The 20,350-nt window shown below is 45.9% G+C and overlaps 1 protein-coding gene across 1 annotated transcript in view; it reads right to left on the minus strand.

The window, feature by feature from the left end:
* Window positions 1-5,589: 5,589 nt before the first annotated feature.
* Window positions 5,590-20,350, minus strand: part of LOC127582845 (vasoactive intestinal polypeptide receptor-like) — a 53,624-nt gene continuing 38,863 nt past the window's right edge. The window contains exons 7-13 of the mRNA XM_052038411.1: window positions 19,278-19,428; window positions 16,759-16,819; window positions 16,135-16,201; window positions 14,645-14,736; window positions 12,728-12,857; window positions 10,371-10,412; window positions 5,590-5,790 (exon numbers count right to left, since the gene is read on the minus strand). Coding sequence (XP_051894371.1) covers window positions 5,590-5,790; window positions 10,371-10,412; window positions 12,728-12,857; window positions 14,645-14,736; window positions 16,135-16,201; window positions 16,759-16,819; window positions 19,278-19,428 — 744 coding nt within the window. The remainder of the gene's footprint in view (window positions 5,791-10,370; window positions 10,413-12,727; window positions 12,858-14,644; window positions 14,737-16,134; window positions 16,202-16,758; window positions 16,820-19,277; window positions 19,429-20,350) is intronic.

Here is a 20,350-nt window from a genome sequence, read left to right on the forward strand (position 1 = left end):
TGATAATGTGACTCTAATAATCTGCATGAGCAAAGATCGTTGTAGGATAAGCATTGGCCAGGCCATTGGGGATACCTCCTAAGTTCTTTTAAGATTGTGTCATGGAAATTTTTACACTATCTGGGGGAGCAGATAGGTCTCGATTTAACATTGCATTTGAAAGACAACATTTACAACAGTGCCTCCCTCTTTCTCCACAGCACTGGAGTGTTGAGATAGATTTTTGTCTTTCTCTGAAATGGGATGAATTCAGAATTTTCTGAATCATAGGCAAACACAGTTGCTCAGGCTCCAGTGGGGGCCCTCAGTGTCAGAACTGTGCAGTTCTACACCAAGGTATCAACCACCATATTTTCTTATTTTTTTTATTTGAACAAAGGATGGAAAAGGTGTGTAATGTGGGTATGAGGTCGGAATAACTCCATTCAGGGCTAGGTGCAGATGACAAAAGAGCGATTCATGCTGGGAATTCAAAACTAATGGAACATCCTGCTTGAATCCTTTATCTGGATTCCCCATATATAACTGTGCTTCACAGCAGCTGCCTTGGAGAGCAAATGAACCCCATAGTGTAAACTGCCTTCCCCATTACAACTCTTGCTCCATCAGTTACTTTCCTGGGGTAGTCTTTCACTGTCTGGTCACACTCATCACTTAGAGGGAAAAAATAAATCTGTGCAGTTGCTGGGATGGTGAGGTTGAAGCACATCAACCAGTAATTTAGACAGCATGGTTTCTTTTGGTGCAATACAGCAACAATAAGGCAAATAAATGATTTAAAATGCAAATATTCTTCAAATGTGTGAAGGCTTTGAATTGATGATGATTAGTACTACCAATACTAATAAGCAATAGTGGAAAATTTCCATTGGTTTCCAATAACGTGCTTTGATCTGTCCCTGCCCAGGGTCTTTTCTCCATGGCTACATTACCATTGGGATGATGCACTGACTCTGCAGCAGGGAACAGTGATTAGGGCAGGTGTAAGGTGCATGATATCTCCACCATTTGCATATACGATCAAAACATCGTGACCATCTCCAGAGGGCAGAAGCCTATTTTACCACAAAATGACCTCACCTGCCCTGTTCTCTATTCTATCTTTAAATAAGTCTTATTTTCTCCCTACTTGACTATGGTTTTATCCCTGCACCAAATGCTCAGGTGACGGACCTCTCGGTGGGAGAGCATTTTGGAGACAGTGACCACTGACCTTTAGCATAGCCATTGACAGGGATAGGAGCAGATAATATGGGAAACTATTCAATTGGGGGAGGGCTAATTACGATGAATTAGGCAGGAACTTGGGAACGTAAATTGGGAACAGATGTTGTCAGGGAAATGCACAGCAGAAATGTGGAGGTTGTTTAGGGACCACTTACATGGGGTTCTGGATAGGTTTGTTGCACTGGAAAGGATGGTGGGGGTGAAAGAACCATGGTTGACAAGAGAGGTGGAGCATTTAGTCGAGAGGAAGGAAGCAAACTTAAGGTTTAGGAAGCAAAAATCAGACAAGGCTCTTGAGAGTTACAAGGTAGCCAGGAAGGAGCTTACGAAGGGACTTAGGAGAGCTAGAAGGGGACATCAGAAGGCAAGTAGGATTAAGGAAAACCCCAAGGCATTCTACACGTATGTGAGGAACAGGAGGATGACTAGAGTGAGGATAGGACCGCTGAGGGATAAAGGGGAAAACATGTGCCTGGAGGTAGGGGAGGTCCTTAATGAATACTTGGCTTTCAGTGTTCACTAGGGAGAGGGACTTTAACAAATGTGAGGTCAGCGTAGAACAGGCTAATGTACTGGAACATGTTGAGGTTAAGAAAGAGGTAGTGTTGGAGCTTCTGAAAAATATTAGGATAGATAAGTCCCTGGGACTGGACGGGATATACCCCAGATTACTATGGGAGGCTAGGGAAGAGATTGCTGGGGCATTGATGATGATCTTTGCATCCTCCCTGGCCACAGGAGTGGTACCAGAGGATTGGAACATGGCAAATGTTGTTCCCTCGTTCAAGAAAGGTAATAAGGATAATCCTGGGAATTATAGCCAGTGAGTCTTAAGTCAATGGTGGGCAAGCTATTGGAGAGGATTCTTAGGGACAGGATTTACGAGTATTTGGAGAAGCATAGTCTTGTTTGGGAAAGTCAGCGTGGCTTTGTGAGGGGCAGGGTCGTGCCTCATGAGCCTAATTGAGTTTTTCGAGGAGGTGACAAAACAAATAGATGAAGGTAGAGCAGTGAATTGGTGTATATCATTTTTAGTAAGGTGTTTGACAAGGTTCCCCATGGTATGCTCATCCAGAAGGTCATGAGGCATGGGATCCATAGGGGCTTGGCTGCATGGATTCTGAATTGGCTTGCCCACAGAAGGCAGAGGGTGGTAGCAGATGGAGCGTATTCTGCCTGGAGGTTAGTGACCGGTGGTGTGTCCCACAGGGATCTGTTCTGGGACCCCTGCTCTTTGTGATTTTTATAAGTGACTTGGATGAGGAAGTGGAGGGGTGGGTTAGTAAGTTTGCAGATGACACAAAGGTTGGAGGTGTTGTGGATAGTGTAGAAGGTTGTTGTAGGTTACAACGGGATATAAACAGGACGCAGAGTTGGCAGAGAAGTGGCAGATGGAATTCAATCCGGAAAAGTGTGAAGTGATGCACTTTGGAAGATCGAACTTGGAGGCGGAGTACAAGGTTTCTTAGCAGTATTCTTAGCAGTGTGGAGTAACAGAAGGATCTTGGGGTCCAAGTCCATAAATCCCTCAAAGTTGCTGCACAAGTTGATAGGGTGGTTAAGAAGGCATATGGTATGCTGGCCTTCATTAGTAGGGGTAGTGAATTCAAGAGCTGCAAGATAATGTTGCAGTTCTGTAAGACTCTGGTTAGACCACACTTAGAATATTGTGTTCAGTTCTGGTCACCTCATTATAGGAAGGATGTGGAAGCTTTAGGGAGGGTGCAGAGGAGATTTACCAGGATGCTGCCTAGATTAGAGAGTATGTCCTGTGAGGAAATGTTGGGCGAGGTTGGGCTTTTCTCTTTGGGGCAATAGAGGATGAGAGGTGACTTGATAGAAGTGGGTAAGATTATAAGAGGGATAGATAGAGTGGACAGCCAGCACCTTTTCCCCAGGGTGGCAATCGCAATACCAGAGGTCATCCGTTTAAGGTGAGAGGAGGAAAGTTCAGAGGAGATGTCAGAGAGTGGTGGGTGCATGGAACCCACTGCTTGGGCTGGTGGTAGAGGCTGATACAATAAGAACATTTAAAAGACTCTTGAATAGGCACATGGATGTAAGAAAAATGGAGGGTTATGGACGGTGTAGGAGGAAAGGGTTAGATTGATCGTGGGGTACGTTTATACATGTTGGCACAACGTCGTGGGCTGAAGGGCCTGTACTGTGCTGTACTGTTCCACGTTCTAATGACCTCTAGTCCTTCCGTAAACTTTAAGTGTCCTATCCCAACCCATCTCAAATAATTCCCTATTCTACCCCAAATGATTATTCCTGAATTACTCCTTTTCCTCCCACAGATCACCCCATTCCATGCCTAAAATGGCTCACTCTATCTTTAAATGATCCCTACCCTTCGTTTTGACTTCTGATTCACTCCGAACTGATCCCTCTCCTGCCTCTAAAGGTCCAACAGCAAATGAGACATGCCGCCAACAGTGTAACAGTCACTCTGTCCTGAAACTCCTAACTTCTCCTGGCTGACACAAGGGAGTGGAACAGCAGCCCCTATGGACATTGGAAAGCCTGGTCAGGGAGCTGGTCCTGTACAGCAGGATACAGAAGGAGCAGGATTATGAAAGTCACCTGAGTGATTGTACACCACGGCCATCTATTCAGTTGACAAACAGTAGTGCACTGGTTGGTACTGTGCTTTCTAATGGCCTGCTTGATTGCCGATAATCATACGACCGTTCCCTCCAATGGCGTGTTCATAGCTTTCTGAAGTCTGAAGCTTTCTGTGCCTGGATACAGCTGGCTTTAGATCCAATTCTACAACCAAGGCTCTAACTGGTTTTACCCATTCCTTTCATCCATGTACCACGCTTTAATGAATGATCTTTTATGTTGAATGATTCATTTGTCTGCTCCCTGGTGGCATTGCTCAGTTCTCTGTGGCTCTTGGCTACATGTTCAACTCCCTCCTACCCTCCGCCTTGCTGCTTCACTCCTGACCCACAAACCCCCCCACACCCCAGCTCCACAATTCTATTCTCTCTGCTCACTCACACCCCAAGCCATTCACTTTAAACCCCCCACTCCCCCAGCTCTACTGATCTGCTGTCTGGACCACTGCTCTGCCCCTCCACTTCTCCTCTTTTTCCCACTTGACCCACCTCCCCTGCTTTGAATCAGCGTCACCAGAGGAGAATCATGGTGCAGCTGCGACAGCTGCTACCTCACAGCTCCAGCAAGCTGGGTTCAACCCTCACCTCTGGTGTTGTCTGTGTGGAGTTTGCATGCTCTCCCTGTGACTGTGTGGGCTCCTCTGTGTGCTCCGGTTCCCTCTCACGTTCCAGAGATGTACAGATTGCTAGGATAATTAATCACTGTAAATTGGCCCTAATGTGCATTTGAGGGGGTAGAATCTAGGAGGTAGTTGATGGGAATGTAGGGCGAATTGTGCAGGATTATTGATGGTCGGCATGGATGATGGGCTGAAGGGCCTGTTTCTGTGTTGTGTGATTCTATGAATAAACTAACATGTGGCTCCAGGAATCACCTCCACACCTGTAAATGATGAATGGGATTTCTAGTTAGATATTGACTTTGCTTTTCATGGACGCTTTTAATGGAGCACAGTAACCTGACACCTGCCAGGAAAGAAAGAGTATTTTTCACTGATATAACATCCTGTCACCTCCCAGAAACATTACAGATACTTCACACACAGTGAATGATGGCGAGGTTAAAGCCTGCCGCTTGGTGAGAGACAAAAGGGCCGCAAACAACTAAACAACCACTTCTCAGCGATGCTCGATGGATTTGATGAGAAATGCAGTAACAGTAAAATCCATTTGAAAAACTGAAAGTCTATTGCATATCCTACAAAGCAGATAATGGGGCAGAAATGTGCTCTCTGCTGCTCACACTATGATGGAGTAGCATTGGCCAGTTGAATTCCACTTCTGAAATTCAAATCTGTTGAAATCCAAGAAGCAGAATTTTAGAAGTGGCCTAGAACGAACGGTTGTGAGTGCTTCACACATACAGCACACAACACAGCATGAACATCTGTCTAAAATGTATGTCTAAAATTTTAACTGAGGCCTAGAAATGCTCAGAGAAACCTCGCATGATTCTTGAAGAACTTCATTTACTGGCATGACTGACAGCTGTGAAACTATATTATTTTCTTTAGTTCAAACGGCAATGATTATCATGGAATAAAAATGCTGAATTACCTTTATCATGACCTTCTAAGGCCGATTTTCTAATGGCTTATGGTGTCATACCAATATGGCTATGACTCTATCGTCTGATTTCATGGTGCACGTGGCTGATACTGAATGCTCAGAAAATCTCTGCTTGAATTGGAAAGCTTTGGCTACTCTCCATGCCTAACCCAACCCAACTTTCACTTCACTGCACATTAGCAAGGTTCAGGTCAGCAGGATCGTTGTTAGCAGCTTGCATTTGGGAGCTGTAGCAGGACATCATTGATATTTGAGTGCCCTCCTTCGTGGTGTGGTTCTCCATGGAAGGGAAGCAGTATCTTGAATTGGCTGTGAGGTACCACTGAGTGCACCATCTCCGCCACTTCCGGCCAAGCTCCAGCTGCACCTATAGAACCAAATGCAAAATATTCTTCAGAGGAGGCGCTATAAAGCAATCGTTCATTCGCTTCTTCATTGTAGGTTTCTGCAAAATCAATGTTTACAGCAGTCTAATAAAAGAAAAATATGGGAAGTGATTAATTGGTGATCTTGTTTGTGTAATCTGTTTGTCAAAGTTTTAGTGTCTGAGTTAGGTGAAGTTGGTGTAGAAAGTGTTCAACGCAGGGAGAGGTGCATTTAGTGTGTGATGTGTGGTGGGACAAGACAGACTTTATGTGAGTTTGCCACTGCAACAATGCACGGATGAGGAACAAGGCCCAGAGCTAAAGGTAGGTTTGTGATGCCTACTTGGTGCAGGGGGGTTGAACATAGAACATAGAACAGTAAAGCACAGAACAGGCCCTTTGGACGACAATGTTGTGCCAACATAGCTAATCCCTCCTACCTGCGTTCGATGTGTAGAGGTGGGGAGGGAAGGGTGTGGGTCTGCATTATGGTGTTGGTTGGCGTGGGAGGACCTGAGGGAGACCAGCAGGGTCAGGGAGGTGAGGGCCTGGGTTCTCATGGGCCTGGACTTGCCCAAGCACGTTGAAGCAGGTTCACAACTGTTGTGAAACCCAGTGGATTGTGCATGTGTTAACCAAGCTTGTGGAAGTGTACACAGACAAACACACTATAAGGCACCGCGGTACATGTCCAGATGCCTCTGTGTGATATACCTCTTCACAGTAAACCCAAATCATGTTCAGTATTTTGTTTATCAGGAATTCTGTTGTATAGTGGACACAGGCATTACGCGATGTTGATAGAATTCTTCGGCCCAGATGTCTCAGAATCAGGTTTATTATCACTGACTTATATGATGTGAACTTTGTTGTTTTGTGGCAGCAGTATATGAAAATCACTATAAATTATGAAAATAAATAAATAGTGCAAAAATAAAAGGAATAACGAGGTGGTGTTCATGGACCGTTCAGAAATCTGATGGCGGAGGGGAAGAAGCTGTTCCAAAATCTAAGTCTTTATTTTCTAGTTCAGCAGGACACGTGGCTGTTTCAAGACACTTGTTGAATCTTTAGTTTTGAGTGGTGCCAGGCTGAAAATGTCTCGGTCCTGGTAATCTGGCCCTTTCTTGTTTCTGCACTGACATCATTGGGTTCAAACAAGGTGTCAAAATATGGAGTCAAAGAATGCCTTGAATTGGGATATAATGCTGATCTATTGGAAGACCAGTGCCTTGCAGTATGTTTCAATAAACTGGGTGTTAGAGAAAGGTTATAGTAAGCACGCTTAATAAAACATTCATATATTTATACTGTACTAACAGAAGCACTTTGTGGAGCTAAATGTGGCTAATCTAAATGAGTCTTTTTATGCTGAAGCACAGTGAGAGGACAGAACCAATCCCCTGTGGTCAAAACTCCTCTGATCAATTTGTGTTTACAATTTATATAGAAATACCAATTAGATGAGATCATCACACATGCTCATTATCTTACTTTACGTTGCACTGGTGGGTTGGAGGTGGGTGGAGGGAATGGCAAAAGAAATGGGGAGGTTATTGGGGATAAGGCTTGGCTAAGACATCCTTGGGAGTGGAATTCATGGACAAGGTGGAGAAAGGAGATGAATGGGAGTGGAAGTCTAGCCACATGTTTTCAGCCTGCTGCTGAGTCTGATTAATAGCGTTCAATAAACATTTACACTTAATTCTTTATAATGTGTTTCTATAGTCCAAGGTTTAACGTGTTTATAGTGAGCTTAAGGCGCATGATTAATGGATTTTCTTTCTTGTGGTAGAGTATTAATTACTAATCCAATTGTTAATTATTTTCTTTGATGAACTTGTGGATAATACCCAAGCAGACTCTGGGTGACCTTTCCAAAGCCTCCAACAGCATACTGCAGGAATATCAGCACAGTCCTTGAATCCTGAACACCACCACTGACCCTTTAAAAACAGATGTCTAAAGTACAGCCTAAAGGCTAAAATGATTTTAGACTAAGGACTTGTTTAACCGACTTGTTTCCAGTGGGAGATTGGCTTGAAGGGAATGCAGCTTAAAGAGTTGGTGCAGGAGGGTGGTTGCTTGAAGTCCAACCCTTACTTCCTCGGGATTAATGCCTCAGAGGATTTCCCTATTTCTCCTATTTACTGGTTGCATATTAAGTGCCGCTGGAGAAAAGTGCTGAATGAGGATTCCTAGATTTGTTAATAGCTGCGATAGTAGGCTTTGGCAAGAGTGAGCTAGATTCAATACAGTTGATTATCCTCTGGGGAATGTCTCTTCACTGGTGAAAAGATCCTGAAGAAAACAAAAGGGCCATTACCACTGTCAGGCCCACTCGGTCTGTTAGCCAATACTGCAGATGCAGTCTAGGGTACATACAAGTCCTTAACTAGCTCTGTCTGCATTGATGGTTTAGGGTCCTATTGAGGTAGCCAGATTAGGTTGACAGGAAAATTATTTTTTGGGACTTTGTGGTACTTTCCTAAGTCATGCATGAAGCTCAGAAAAACAGCCCTGGAGACAATGCAAGCCAGCTTTGCAATAAAAATATACTCATCTTTTGGGATCTAGGCACTGCTGGCAAGGTCAGTATTTATTATCCATTCCTAATTTTGTCCTTGAGAAGTTAGTGAAACACTTTCTTGTAACCACTGCAGTCTTTCTCATGAGAGTCTACCATGGTGCAGCTGGGGAGTGACTTCCAGGATTTAGACCCAGTGACAAGGAAAGATTGATGATAAATTTCCAAGTCACAATGGTGTGTGACTTGCAGGGAACCTGTGGGTGGTGGTGTTCCCATCTGCCTGCTGCTCTTGTCCTTGGTGGTAGGGGCTGTGGGAGTACATAGGACATTACAGCACAGTACAGACCCTTCGGCCCACGATGTTGTGTGGACATTTTATCCTGCTCTAAGATCTATCTAGCCCTTCGCTCCCACATAGCCCTCCATTTCTCTATCATTCATGTGCCTATCTAAGAGTCTCTTAAATGTCCCTAATGTATCTGCCCCCACAACCTCTGCCGGCAGTGCGTTCCACGCACCCACCACTCTCTGTGTAAAAAATTTACCCCTGACATACCCCTTATTTCTTCCTCCAATCACCTTAAAATTATGCTCCCTCATGTTAGCCAGTGTCGCCCTGAGAAGAAGTCTCTGACTGTCTACTCGAGCTATGTCTCTTATCATCTTGTACACCTCTATCAAGTCACCTCTCATCCTCCTTCTCTCCAAAGAGAAAAGCCCGAGCTCACTCAACCTATCCTCATAAGACATGCTTTCCAAGTAGTAGTGGACTGTATTTCATAGTAAGTACAAACTGCAGCCAATGAGGAGGGATGAATGTTTAGGGTGGTCGATGAGGTGCCAATCAAATGGATTGCTTGATACAGTGCAACCAGGCAGCACATGATAAGTTGGGAACGTGAAATGGACACTTTAACTGCAGTCGGCTGTGCACCAGTTCTCTGACCTTCAAGTTAACATGGCTTGCAGTGGTCCTGTGTAAAGCTTTGGCCTGATTTCACCTGTACTCTCTGTGTGGTTCTGGTCACCTAAGCAGAGTAATCTGATGAACAAGCCAAGAAGATTCCTAATTGGGCATCACAATGGTGAAACTGGATTGAGCTGCTGTCTCAGCGCTCCAGCATCGTGGGTTCGATCCTGGCCTTGGGCGCTGACTGTGTGAAGTTTACATATTTCCCTGTGACTGCTTGGGTTTCCCTGGGTCCTCCAGTTCCCTGCCACATGCCAAAGGACATGAGGATTGGTCGGTTAATTGGCCACTGTGAATTGCTCCAGCAGAAGCTGGGGAGTTGGTGAGAATGTGGAGAGAAGGTTACAGGGCACAATTAGTGGGGGAATAGGATTGCATAGGCTTGGTGGGCTGAAGTAGCCATTTTCTAAATCTATGGAAGAGTTATGAATTAAAGTCAAAAAAATAAGATTGCTCACTTTGGAGAATGAGACTTTGAGGTGGCTTGAGTGAAGCTTCCAAAATTGCAAAGGGAGTTAGAGATTCATAGAGTCATATAGCACGGAAACAAGCCCTTTGGTCCAACTTGTCTCTGCTAACTGAGGTGCCTCTCTGTATTAATCCCATTTTCCTACATTTGGCCCATATCCCTCTGAATATTTCCTATCCATGTACCTGCCCAATTGTCTTTTAAATGTTGTAAGTGTACCCACCTCTACAGCTTCCTCTGGCAGCTCATTCCCATCACCCTCTGTGTGGAGAAAACTTGCCCATCACATCCCCTTAAAGTGTTTCCCCTCTCACCCTAAACCCCCATCCTCTAGTTTTAGACTCTCCTTCCCTTGGAAAAAGACCATGACTATCTACTCTATCTCTGCCCCTCATAATTTTATTAATCTCCATAAGGTCACCCCTCAGCCTCCTGCGCTCCAGTGAGAACAATCCCAGACTATTAAATCTCTCCTCGTAACTAAAGCCCTCCATTTCAGGCAACATCCTGGTGAATCTCTTCTGTATTCTAAATCTACTCTGTTGCAACCTGAACACAGGGGGTGGGGTCTATATTAATGCAGCACTTGTCGGTGTCGGAGGATTGGTCTTACCTCGCCATTCAAGAAACAGTACAGGATCGCAACAATGAAACCCTGGGAAAAGTGAGAAAGAACAAGTTTACACAAAGCACACACTCTGCACTACTGGTTATACATTCAGACCTCAACCTTTGCTTGAATGTAATGCATTTGGAATGGAGTTGCTGGTGGACTGAGAGAGGGCAAATTACTTGAGTGATTTGGAAGCCAGCAGATTGGAAATTCAGGCTTTTCATCCATTAGTTTTGAGCACTGGTCCAGCTTACCAAGGTAGGGCAGGCACAGTAGTGTAGCAGTTAGTGTAACACCATTACAGCGCCAGCGACCCGGGTTCAATTCTGGCCGCTGCCTGTAAGGAGTTTGTACGTTCTCCCTGTGTCTGCATGGGTTTCCTCCGGGTGCTCCGGTTCCCTCCCACACTCCAAAGACGTATGGGTTAGGAAGTTGTGGGCGTGCTACGTTGGCGCCGGAAGCATGGTGACACTTGCGGGCTGCCCCCCAGAACACTCTACACAAAAAATGCATTTCACTGTGTGTTTTGATGTACATGTGACCAATAAAGATATCTCATCTTATGCAGTACAGAGGTTTGCACTGGCTGTGCCGAAGTGCTTGTTTAACTTGTTAATGCAGTCCAAACACATCCTGCATTAGATGAAAAACACGGTGATGCTGGAGGAACTCAGCAGGCCAGGCAGCATCCGTGGAGAAAAGCAGGCGGTCAACGTTTCGGGTCAGGACCCTTCGTTAGGACTGAAGATAGGAAAAGGGGAAGCCCAATATACAGGAGGGAAAAGCAGAGCAGTGATAGGTGGACAAAAGAGGGGAGGCGGGATGGGCACAGGGTGGTGATAGGTCGATGCAGGTAAGAGATAGTGATGGGCAGGTGTGGGGGAGGAGGGGAGGGCAGATCCACCTGGGGATGGCTCAAAGGTAAGGAGAGATAAAAGGGGGTAGAAAAAAGAGAGAGAGGCTCGGAAAGGGAAGGAGAGAAGAGGCATGGTTGGGGGTAGGGGTGGGTGTGGGGGGAAGTTGAGGGAATTACTTAAAGTAGGAGAATTCAATGTTCATGCCGTCATGAACATTAAATTCTCCCACTTCAAGTAATCCCCACCCCCTTCCCCACAGCCCCCACCATGCTTCTATTCTTCCCTTTCCTAGCCTCGCTCTCTTTTTTCTACCCACCCCCCCCCCTTTTCTCTCCTTACCTTTGACCCATCCCCCGGTGGATCTGCTCTCCCCTCCTCCCCCGCACTTGCCCATCACTATCTCTTACCTGCATCGACCTATCACCACCCTGTGCCCACCCCGTCTCCCCTCTTTTGTCCACCTATCACTGCTCTGTTTTTCCCTCTTATATATTGGGCTTCCCCTTTTCCTATCTTCAGTCCTGAAGAAGGGTCCTGACCCGAAACGTTGACCGCCTGCTTTTCTCCACGGATGCTGCCTGGCCTGCTGAGTTCCTCCAGCATCACCGTGTTTTTCATCTGGATTCCAGCATCTGCAGTCCTTTGTTTCTTTACATCCTGCATCAGTCAGCAAGTACAACCCTGGCAAAGGAATGAGCTCTCCTTCGTCTCTGCTCTCTCTGCACTCCGTATCGTGACATTCTCCATGCTGCTCTTGCCAAATAGAACTTCCTGATATCCCTTGACTTCACATAGTATTTCCATAATATTCCACTGTGACCACTGGAGCAGTCCCACTTAAGCTAAAGCCTGATCTGCATATTAAAAGCAGGACCTGCTGGCTCCTGGCATGTGCTCTTGTTGACTGTTCAGAAGAGCAGATTAAATAGCTGTCAGTGGAAATAGGCTGATTCTTCTGGTTAAACTTAACAAGCCTCCCAGCTTGTTTCTGCTGGAAATGGTTGTTAAAACCACCCTTTGTACATCAGTCACAACTTTGGAAGATCCTTGCTCAATATTTAATGTGATTCTTGTCCATTTCCAGCAATAATAATCCTGTGCAAAACTTGGGACAGCTTGTACTCTGCAGACTCAAGCCTAGGTAGAAATGGAATTGGATCACCAAACTCACTTTATTCATTGCTTTTGCATGTGGTGATATCAACCCCAGTTTCTATATGGAAGTTACTTTTTCAAACAGTAAAGTTCTTTCAGCCATTTGAATTCACTTGGAGGTTTTGAGCCTGAGACTTTAGTTCTGAAGAGCATCACGGTACGGAGCAATGGTGGGTAAAGATTAGCCACAATCTCATTGAAAGGCAGAACAGGGTCAATGGGCTGAATGGTCCACCTGTGTTCCTTTGGCTTTGGCTAAAGTTGCATTAATTAATAATTTCTCCTTGCGGATGTCTGAAAAAACAAGGACGATCTGAAAGAATTCATGAAGGACAGAGTACGCACCTGGAAAGACCCCAGAGCAAGGTCAAACACCAGCCGGAAGTGGTCGTTCAGACGGTCGGGAACAAAAGCAAAGACGATGTAGTTGACCCCGAACAGTGGGATGAGAAGCAGCGTGGATTTAGCCAGTCTCCTTCAAGTAAAGTGAAGGAAGAATAGTTTTGAAAGATCATATGCTTGCTGAAGAAACTAACTAACATGAATAAATAAAGAGACTCTTCAATCTTCTGCACTTGGTTAATTGGAAAATAAGAACCTTCAGGAATGAATCCTCAGAGAAGAATTTTTCTAACACCAATGTAAAAATTAATGTTGGATTTAAAATGAAACCTCCCAGTGCACACCCACCATCTGGATCATCCTCTCGAGCTGTGTCAGTCATGGTAGAGGCTGCCAGGGTCCTGGGCAGCTTCAGCTATTTTAACAAAGATCACCTGGAAGTGATAGCAAGTTAGTGGAAGGGTACCTTCCCGAGGCTGTGTCCAGTTCTCCGCCCTCTCCCGCCCGTCTCCAGGCTCCTGATACTGTCCGGGCATCTCCACGCTCTTCCCCTGCTGTTGATCTCGCCACGGCCCCCATCCTCCCCTCTTCTCGTATCCCAAAACCCACCCTCAAACCCTCTCTCTCCCCTCTCATATCCCTTCCCCCCACCTCGTTACCCCACTTCCACCGGCCCTCCACTCCTTCTCCCAGCTCCAACCCCTGCTTTACCACCCCATCCCCACAGACCTCCCTGTCTCTTATACTGAGGCTTCTATCCTCAGCAAGGGGCTCATCTTTGTCCCCCTCAGCCTGCACCTCAACGAGTTCTGGATCTGTCACAACGTTGAGCTCTTCTTCTGTTGGCCCCCGCCTCCATGCCTATTTCTTTAGCAAGGAGTCCTCACCCCCTCCCCACTGATGACCTTTCTCTTGGCTCCAACACTCCCCTTCCTCTTGGGCTCCCCCTTTCCACCTTTCACCCTCTCTTGATCTTTTCATTTCCAATTGCTGACGCAACACCAAATGCCTTGACTTCTCCACTCCTCTCACCCACTTCAACCTCACCCCCTCTGAACACACTGCTATCCACCCGTGTTGCACCAATCCCAGCCTCATCGCCAAACCTGCAGACTAGGGCAGTGCTGTTGTGATCTGGTGGACTGAATTCTACCTTGCAGAGGTCAGATGGTAACTCTTGGATACCTCCTCATACCTACCCCTGACCATGACCCCACCGACAAACATCAGGCATCTCCATACCATCACAGCAGGAGATCTCTCATTCATTGCCTCCAACCTGATGGTGCCCACAACCCTGCAATGTCCACTTCTAACTCTTACAAAACCTTCCAGAGACACAAGAGACTGCAGATGCTGCAATCTGGAACAACACAAGAGGTGCTGGAGGAACTCAGCGGGTCAGGCAGCATCTATGGAGGGAAATGGACAGTTGACGTTTTGGGTCAAGACCCAGTCCAGGTGAAGGGTCTCGACCCAAAAATTCTACTGTTCATTTCCCTCCATAGATGCTGCCTGACCTGCTGAGTTCCTCCAGCACCTCTTGTGTTGCTGAGAACCTTCCAGATTTCTGCACACCTTGACAGCCGTGTGTTATTCTGGACTGTGGGGACTCCTTACTGCACTGAGAGTGATTTTGAAAAGGATTAATTAAAATGGGACGTGATGGCAGTGGGTAAATGTGACCTACTTCCAGATAAGAGCTACTTCACACTGGAAATCTTGAGAATGTTTACCCCATGTGCTCTGGCATAGGATCAGACAATGTTTCAAAAAAGCTTTCAAAAGACTGAAAGAAAGGGTTTACATAAAGCTCTTCATGGATCACTGACTGACTGAGATAATGAAAGCAGGACAATTTGAGAAATGAAGGGATTACTTGCGGCACGGTGTGTTCTGAGGTGGGAATGCAGTACTTACATGTACTGCCTGTACTCGCTTCCTCTGCTGTCTGATGAATATACTTTCTGGATCAGGATTTGGATGATAGAGATGAACAGAATAAAATTCACCTAAATAAAAGGAAAACATCACAGCTCAGTGGTTTCACTATATCCATCCAAAGAGTAACAACTTTTAATTGATAAAACAAATGATTGGAATTTGTCTAAGGGTTGATTAGTTTGAGAAGGTAATTGATATAGACCTGTAGCTAAAAATTCAGGTGTACTCAAAGGGGTGTGACAGATGGAATAGCCAAGGGACCCCCATGACTCACCGACAACTGGGGGGTTGGAATGACCGGTGGTGCTGGACTCAGTTTGGCCTGTGGAGACACAAGAGGTGCTGGAATCTGGAGCAACAAACAAAAGGCTGGAGGATCTCAGTGGGTCAGGCGGTGAGGGAAATGGACGGTCGATGTTTTGGGTCAAGACCCTTCGTCTGGACATGAGATCCAGATGGTCTCAACGAACGATCCAGGTGAAGGGTCTCGACCCGAAATGTTGAGTGTCCATTTCCCTCCATAGATGCTGCCTGACCCTCTGCGTTCCTCCAGCGTTTCGTGAGTTACTCCAGTTTGGCTTGTGGCTGTAGAGGAAGGCCATGATGGATGATCCATGGATAGTGATGGAAAGTCTGGGAAGGAACAGGGACCCTGCGAGGAATGGTACGGGGCAAATAGGGTCACTCTGATGGATGGTCAGATAGCAGGGGAATGGATTGATTGAGGAGATTGTGGTGATGATGGATGGGTTGGGAGCGGGTCTAAAGGAGAGACATTGATTACCTGTGCTGATGGATGTTCAATTGGGGATGGTGTGGGGGGAAGGGTGCAGAAACTGGGGGGATAGGGCTGGTTACGGATTTGGGCCTGGGGCTGCTTTGGCAGGGAGGTAAGCAGATGGGAGGGAGGTTTGTGTAGTGGAGTGGTACTGGGATGGGAAGTGGTACAGAGGGAAGCAAGATCAGCATTGTAACTTCCCAATTAATGTCCCAGAATGGCATCGCGTTGTCCCAGGAGTCACCTATTCCTGGTCAACTTGGTACATATTCCCCTGCAATGTTCCGAGAGGAATGTTGCATGTGGAAATGACCTCATTCTATGCACTCTGATTCAAAAATCATACCTTGGGCGTAAGAGTGACCCATGCCCAGTTGACTTTTTGGAGTGAGGCTCAACAGCCCAGAAATGGTGGCTGGTTCGTTTCACTACAGAGCGTGAAAAGGCAGTATTATACAATAGAATCTCCCGGGCACTGTCTTTTCCTGGGATAGGGAATTAAACATGTTGAGTGTGGGGACACCAGAGGACCAGAGAGTGTCCTTCCCTCCCTGTCAGCCAGAGACAGCGAGTAGTCCGGGGTTTGCAAAGGAATGGACCCTGAAATGATACCTCACCCCCAGATCTAGTTGTGCCAGTGTAATCGACAGTGACAGTTCCACCTCAGATATAAAGGAAGAACACTCACCAATATTGTCAGTGAAATTGGAGCATTGATGATCCAAAGGTACGGAGAATCAATCGAATCCCAGCACCTGACAGAAATGAAGAGTAAATCCCTCTCAGAAAATAGTGTTCCAATTGGCTTCAGGTGGTCTATGAGTGAAAACAGAAAACCAGGCATCCTGCAATGGTTCTCCATCCAGGAAACCTTGCTGTAAGGTGTGTGTGTGTGTGTGTGTGTGTGTGTGTGTGTGTGTGTGTGTGTGTGTGTGTGTGTGTGTGTGTGTGTGTGTGTGTGTGTGTGTGTGTGCACGCGCGCATCTGAATGTGTGTGTATGTGTGTGTTTATGTGTGTGCATGTGTGTGTGAGTGTGTGTATGTGCGTGTGCACCTGTGTGTATCTTTGCATAGATGAGCATGCAGAGATGTGCAGTGTATCTGTCGGCTTGTATACACATGCATGTGTGCAGGTGTAGCTGTCAGTTTGTAGCCAGGATCTAGTTCAAACATTTGGCCAATGCTCAACATCCTGACCATAATAAAGAATAGCCCTTGGATGAGGTACAAGAGACCAGCCTTTGGAACGAAAATGAACAAGAATCAGTAAGAAATAGGACTCTATTTAACAAACAAGCATGTTGGTTCTTACCCAATATCATGGTAATACAGCATCGCCAGGGTCCAGATAACTGTGATCACAAGTGGTGCACCTACAGAGGTAGAAATGGAAACACCAATAATACTGAGAAAAATCTTGTGACTTTCCCATATTGGTGCAGAATTGTTTCTCATGGTCAAGTGGTACTGAGGATCTTTATGATAGAATTAAGGGAGATGGATGAACCTTTAGTATATAGGCTACAATGATTCAGGGAGGTGGTTCATCAGTTCTCAAGGGCAACTAGGATATTCCTCACAAAAAGTGGAAATTTGAAAGCTTGAAGGTAATTTTAATCGAACTCCCCACGAGGGATTTCCACAAAAGAGGGTGGATTTACTCCCAGGCCCATAATTGCTTCCCATCACTGTTTCAGAACAACTCAACTCTTCTCCAGTGCCTTTCCCAGGGTATACGATTGATCTTTTAAATAAAGAGAATAATTTCATGAAAAAGGTAATACACATCACTGCTTTAAGGAGTGATGAGTTCTCGGATATTATTCAATGATATAGTGAAGGATCAATGTACAGTATAGTGATGGAACAGGGGACAAGGCTTTACAGGACAACAAGTTCCAAGTTGCTCTGGCACTTCTAGTATTTTTTCTGGTCTACTCAGCAACCTGATGCAAGTTATCCTGAACTCTTGGCTACGGTGGGTATTTACCAGGAGAAAAAAAAGTTGTGGAAAGATAGAGGAAGGAAGCTCTCCTGAAGAAGATGTAAAGAACAAAGGACCTTTCAGCATGTCAGGACACTCCACAACCAATGAAATATGTAGAGCCACATAGAACGTGCAGCGAGGAGGCAGACCATTTGGTCTAGTTGGTCTCGACTGACATCTACACTCAAAGTAAACCTCCTGCCACCTCTCATCATTACATGGTCATTGTGGCAATTTAGGAAACGCAGCAGGCAATTCGAATACACACCACATTGACCAGGAATGGGGTTTAATAGTGATTGTCCTAGGATCTTGTGCATTCACCGAAGAGAACTAGTGGAACCTCAGTTTAAGACTTCAAGTGAAAAGCTGCATCTCCAACAGTGCAGAACTGCACTGAGGTGCCAGTCTTAGATCATGTACTCAAATCTCTGAAAAAGAACTTAATCCCATGATCATCTGAGGCAGAGGAGAGACTTCTGTCAACTGACCAAGACACAGTGAGGGGCTGGGGGAGGGGACGATTGTCATTGCTGTGTTGAGTAGGTGGTGTTAAGGGATGGTAGGTAAGTAAGGTCCTATAGAAGTCCCATTGAGGGTAGCATTACGAAAACATAGTTGTCCCAGGAGTGGCAATGGTAGGTTTCCCCAGGACAACTAAGTCTGCATTCTGTCTAAAAGGAGCACTGCATGGAGAATGATGCCACCCCATGTGTGACAGGGGTGCAAGGGTAATGTGTGCCTGACAGCTGAATCTGTAGTGTGACATGGAACGTCCCAGAAATGGTTGTGTTGTGTTTTAGTTGGCAGAGGTGGGGGATAGATTTTCAGTCAAATGATACTGAAAAACACAGCGTTACGTGATTGAATTTCAAGGTAAATATTTCTTACCTAGTGAGCTATATTCCTTAGAAGTGCACTGCCTGAAAGGTGGTAGGGCAGACACGGTAGTGTAGCGGTTAGCGTAACGCTATTACAGCACCAGCGACCCGGGTTCAATTCTGGCCACTGTCTGTAAGGAGTTTGTACGTTCTTCCTGTGTCTGTGTGGGTTTCCTCCGGGTGCTCCGGTTTCCTCTCACATTCCAAATACGTATGGGTTAGGAAGTTGTGGGCGTGCTATGTTGGCGCTGGAAGTGTGGCGACACTTGCGGGCTGCCCCCGGAACTTTCTACGCAAAGATGCATTTCATTGTGTGTTTCGATGTACGTGTGACTAATAAAGATATCTTATCTTATCTTATTACAGCGCCAGTGACCCGGGTTCAATTCCAGCCGCTGTCTGTAAGGAGTTTGTACGTTCTCCCCGTGTCTGTGTGGGTTTCCTCCGGGTGCTACGGTTTCCTCCCACACTCCAAAGACGTACGGGTTAGGAAGTTGTGGGCATGCTATGTTGGCGCCGGAAGTGTGGCGACACTTGCGGGCTGCCCCCAGAACACTCTACGCAAAAAAAGATGCATTTCACTGTGTGTTTCGATGTATATGTGACTAATAAAGATATGTTATGAATAGTGACTTTCAGAAGGAGACACAAGAGACTGCAGATGCCGGAATCTGGAGCAAAAACAAACTGCTGGAGGAACTCAGCGGGTCAGGCAGCATCTGTGGAGGGAAATGGACAGTCAACGTTTTGGGTCGAGTCCCTTCATCTGGACTCATCTGAGTTCTTCTAGCAGTTAAGTTTCAGAAGGAAATTGGATTAGGGGAAAAGTCAAGAGTTACGGAGAAAGAGGCAAGAGCCTGTGACTAACTGGATTACTCTTTCAAAGAGTCACAACAGGCAGGTCGAGCTGGGTTGCCTGTTTCTGTGATGCGTGAATGTACAGGTGGAAGGAAAGTGCCTCACCCCAAGCCGTCACGATGTACCACCAGAAATACTTCCTCTCAGTGAAGAAGATCACGATGAGCGTGTGAAGGTAGATGCCTTCTGCCAACAGCCAGAAGAAGTTTGCCGTGATGCTGAACTGATAGAAGGCGATTGCAGCCTTGCATGATGGCTGGAAAAGAAGAAAGCGGCTTTAGTTTCTGTTTCCTGTGCTTGTCCATTCTCCAACCCCACATCTGCTACCTCCATCTGATGTGATGTTCCTGGCCCCATGGTAAGGGCATGGAGTCAGTATGCTCTGGTTCTGCAACTTAATGCTTAAAGTTATGTTTCTCCAGTGTGGGATTGCTCCTGGAGCAGGTGAAGTTAAGCCAAGGAAAGCTCCAGTACTGTTCCAGAAATACATGACCAACACCACTGGTGACGGTGACAGGATTAAGTGGACAAGAAAGCTTCCCTTGGCTTAAGTCCTCCTGCTCCAGGAGAAATCCCACTGGACCACATTATAGAGGCTCCAAAATTCCTATCTCTCTGGGACGGCGTTAGTCCTGGGTGTACAATACAGTACAACTCTGATAATCTGCTATCCAATTGTTTGGAAATCCTGATGGTTTGGCAGCTGGCTCAGTGGGTATTGTTTTCTGTGCACCCTTTATAGAACATAGAACACAGAACACTACAGCACAGTACAGGCCCTTCAGCCCACAATGTTGTGCCGACATTTTATCCTGCTCTAAGATCTATCTAACCCTTCCATCCCACATAGTCCTCTATTTTTCTATCATTCATGTGTCTATCTAGGAGGCTCTTAAATGTCCCTAATGTATCTGCCAGAAAACTCACCAGAACATTTAAGCCAGTTAGAAGTGTGTTTGGATACTAATAGGAGTAACATCCAATAGAGAGCGTGCAGAGGAGATTTACCAGGATATTGCCTGGATATGAGGATAGGCTGAGTGAGCTAGGGCTTTTCTCTTTGGAGAGGAGGAGGATGAGAGGTGACTTGATAGAGGTGTACAAGATGATAAGAGGCATAGATCGAGTGGACAGTCAGAGACTTTTTCCCAGGGCGAAAATGGCTAACATGAGGGGAC

Source organism: Pristis pectinata, chromosome 25, assembly GCF_009764475.1.
Source record: "Pristis pectinata isolate sPriPec2 chromosome 25, sPriPec2.1.pri, whole genome shotgun sequence".
Lineage (NCBI taxonomy): Eukaryota > Metazoa > Chordata > Chondrichthyes > Rhinopristiformes > Pristidae > Pristis > Pristis pectinata.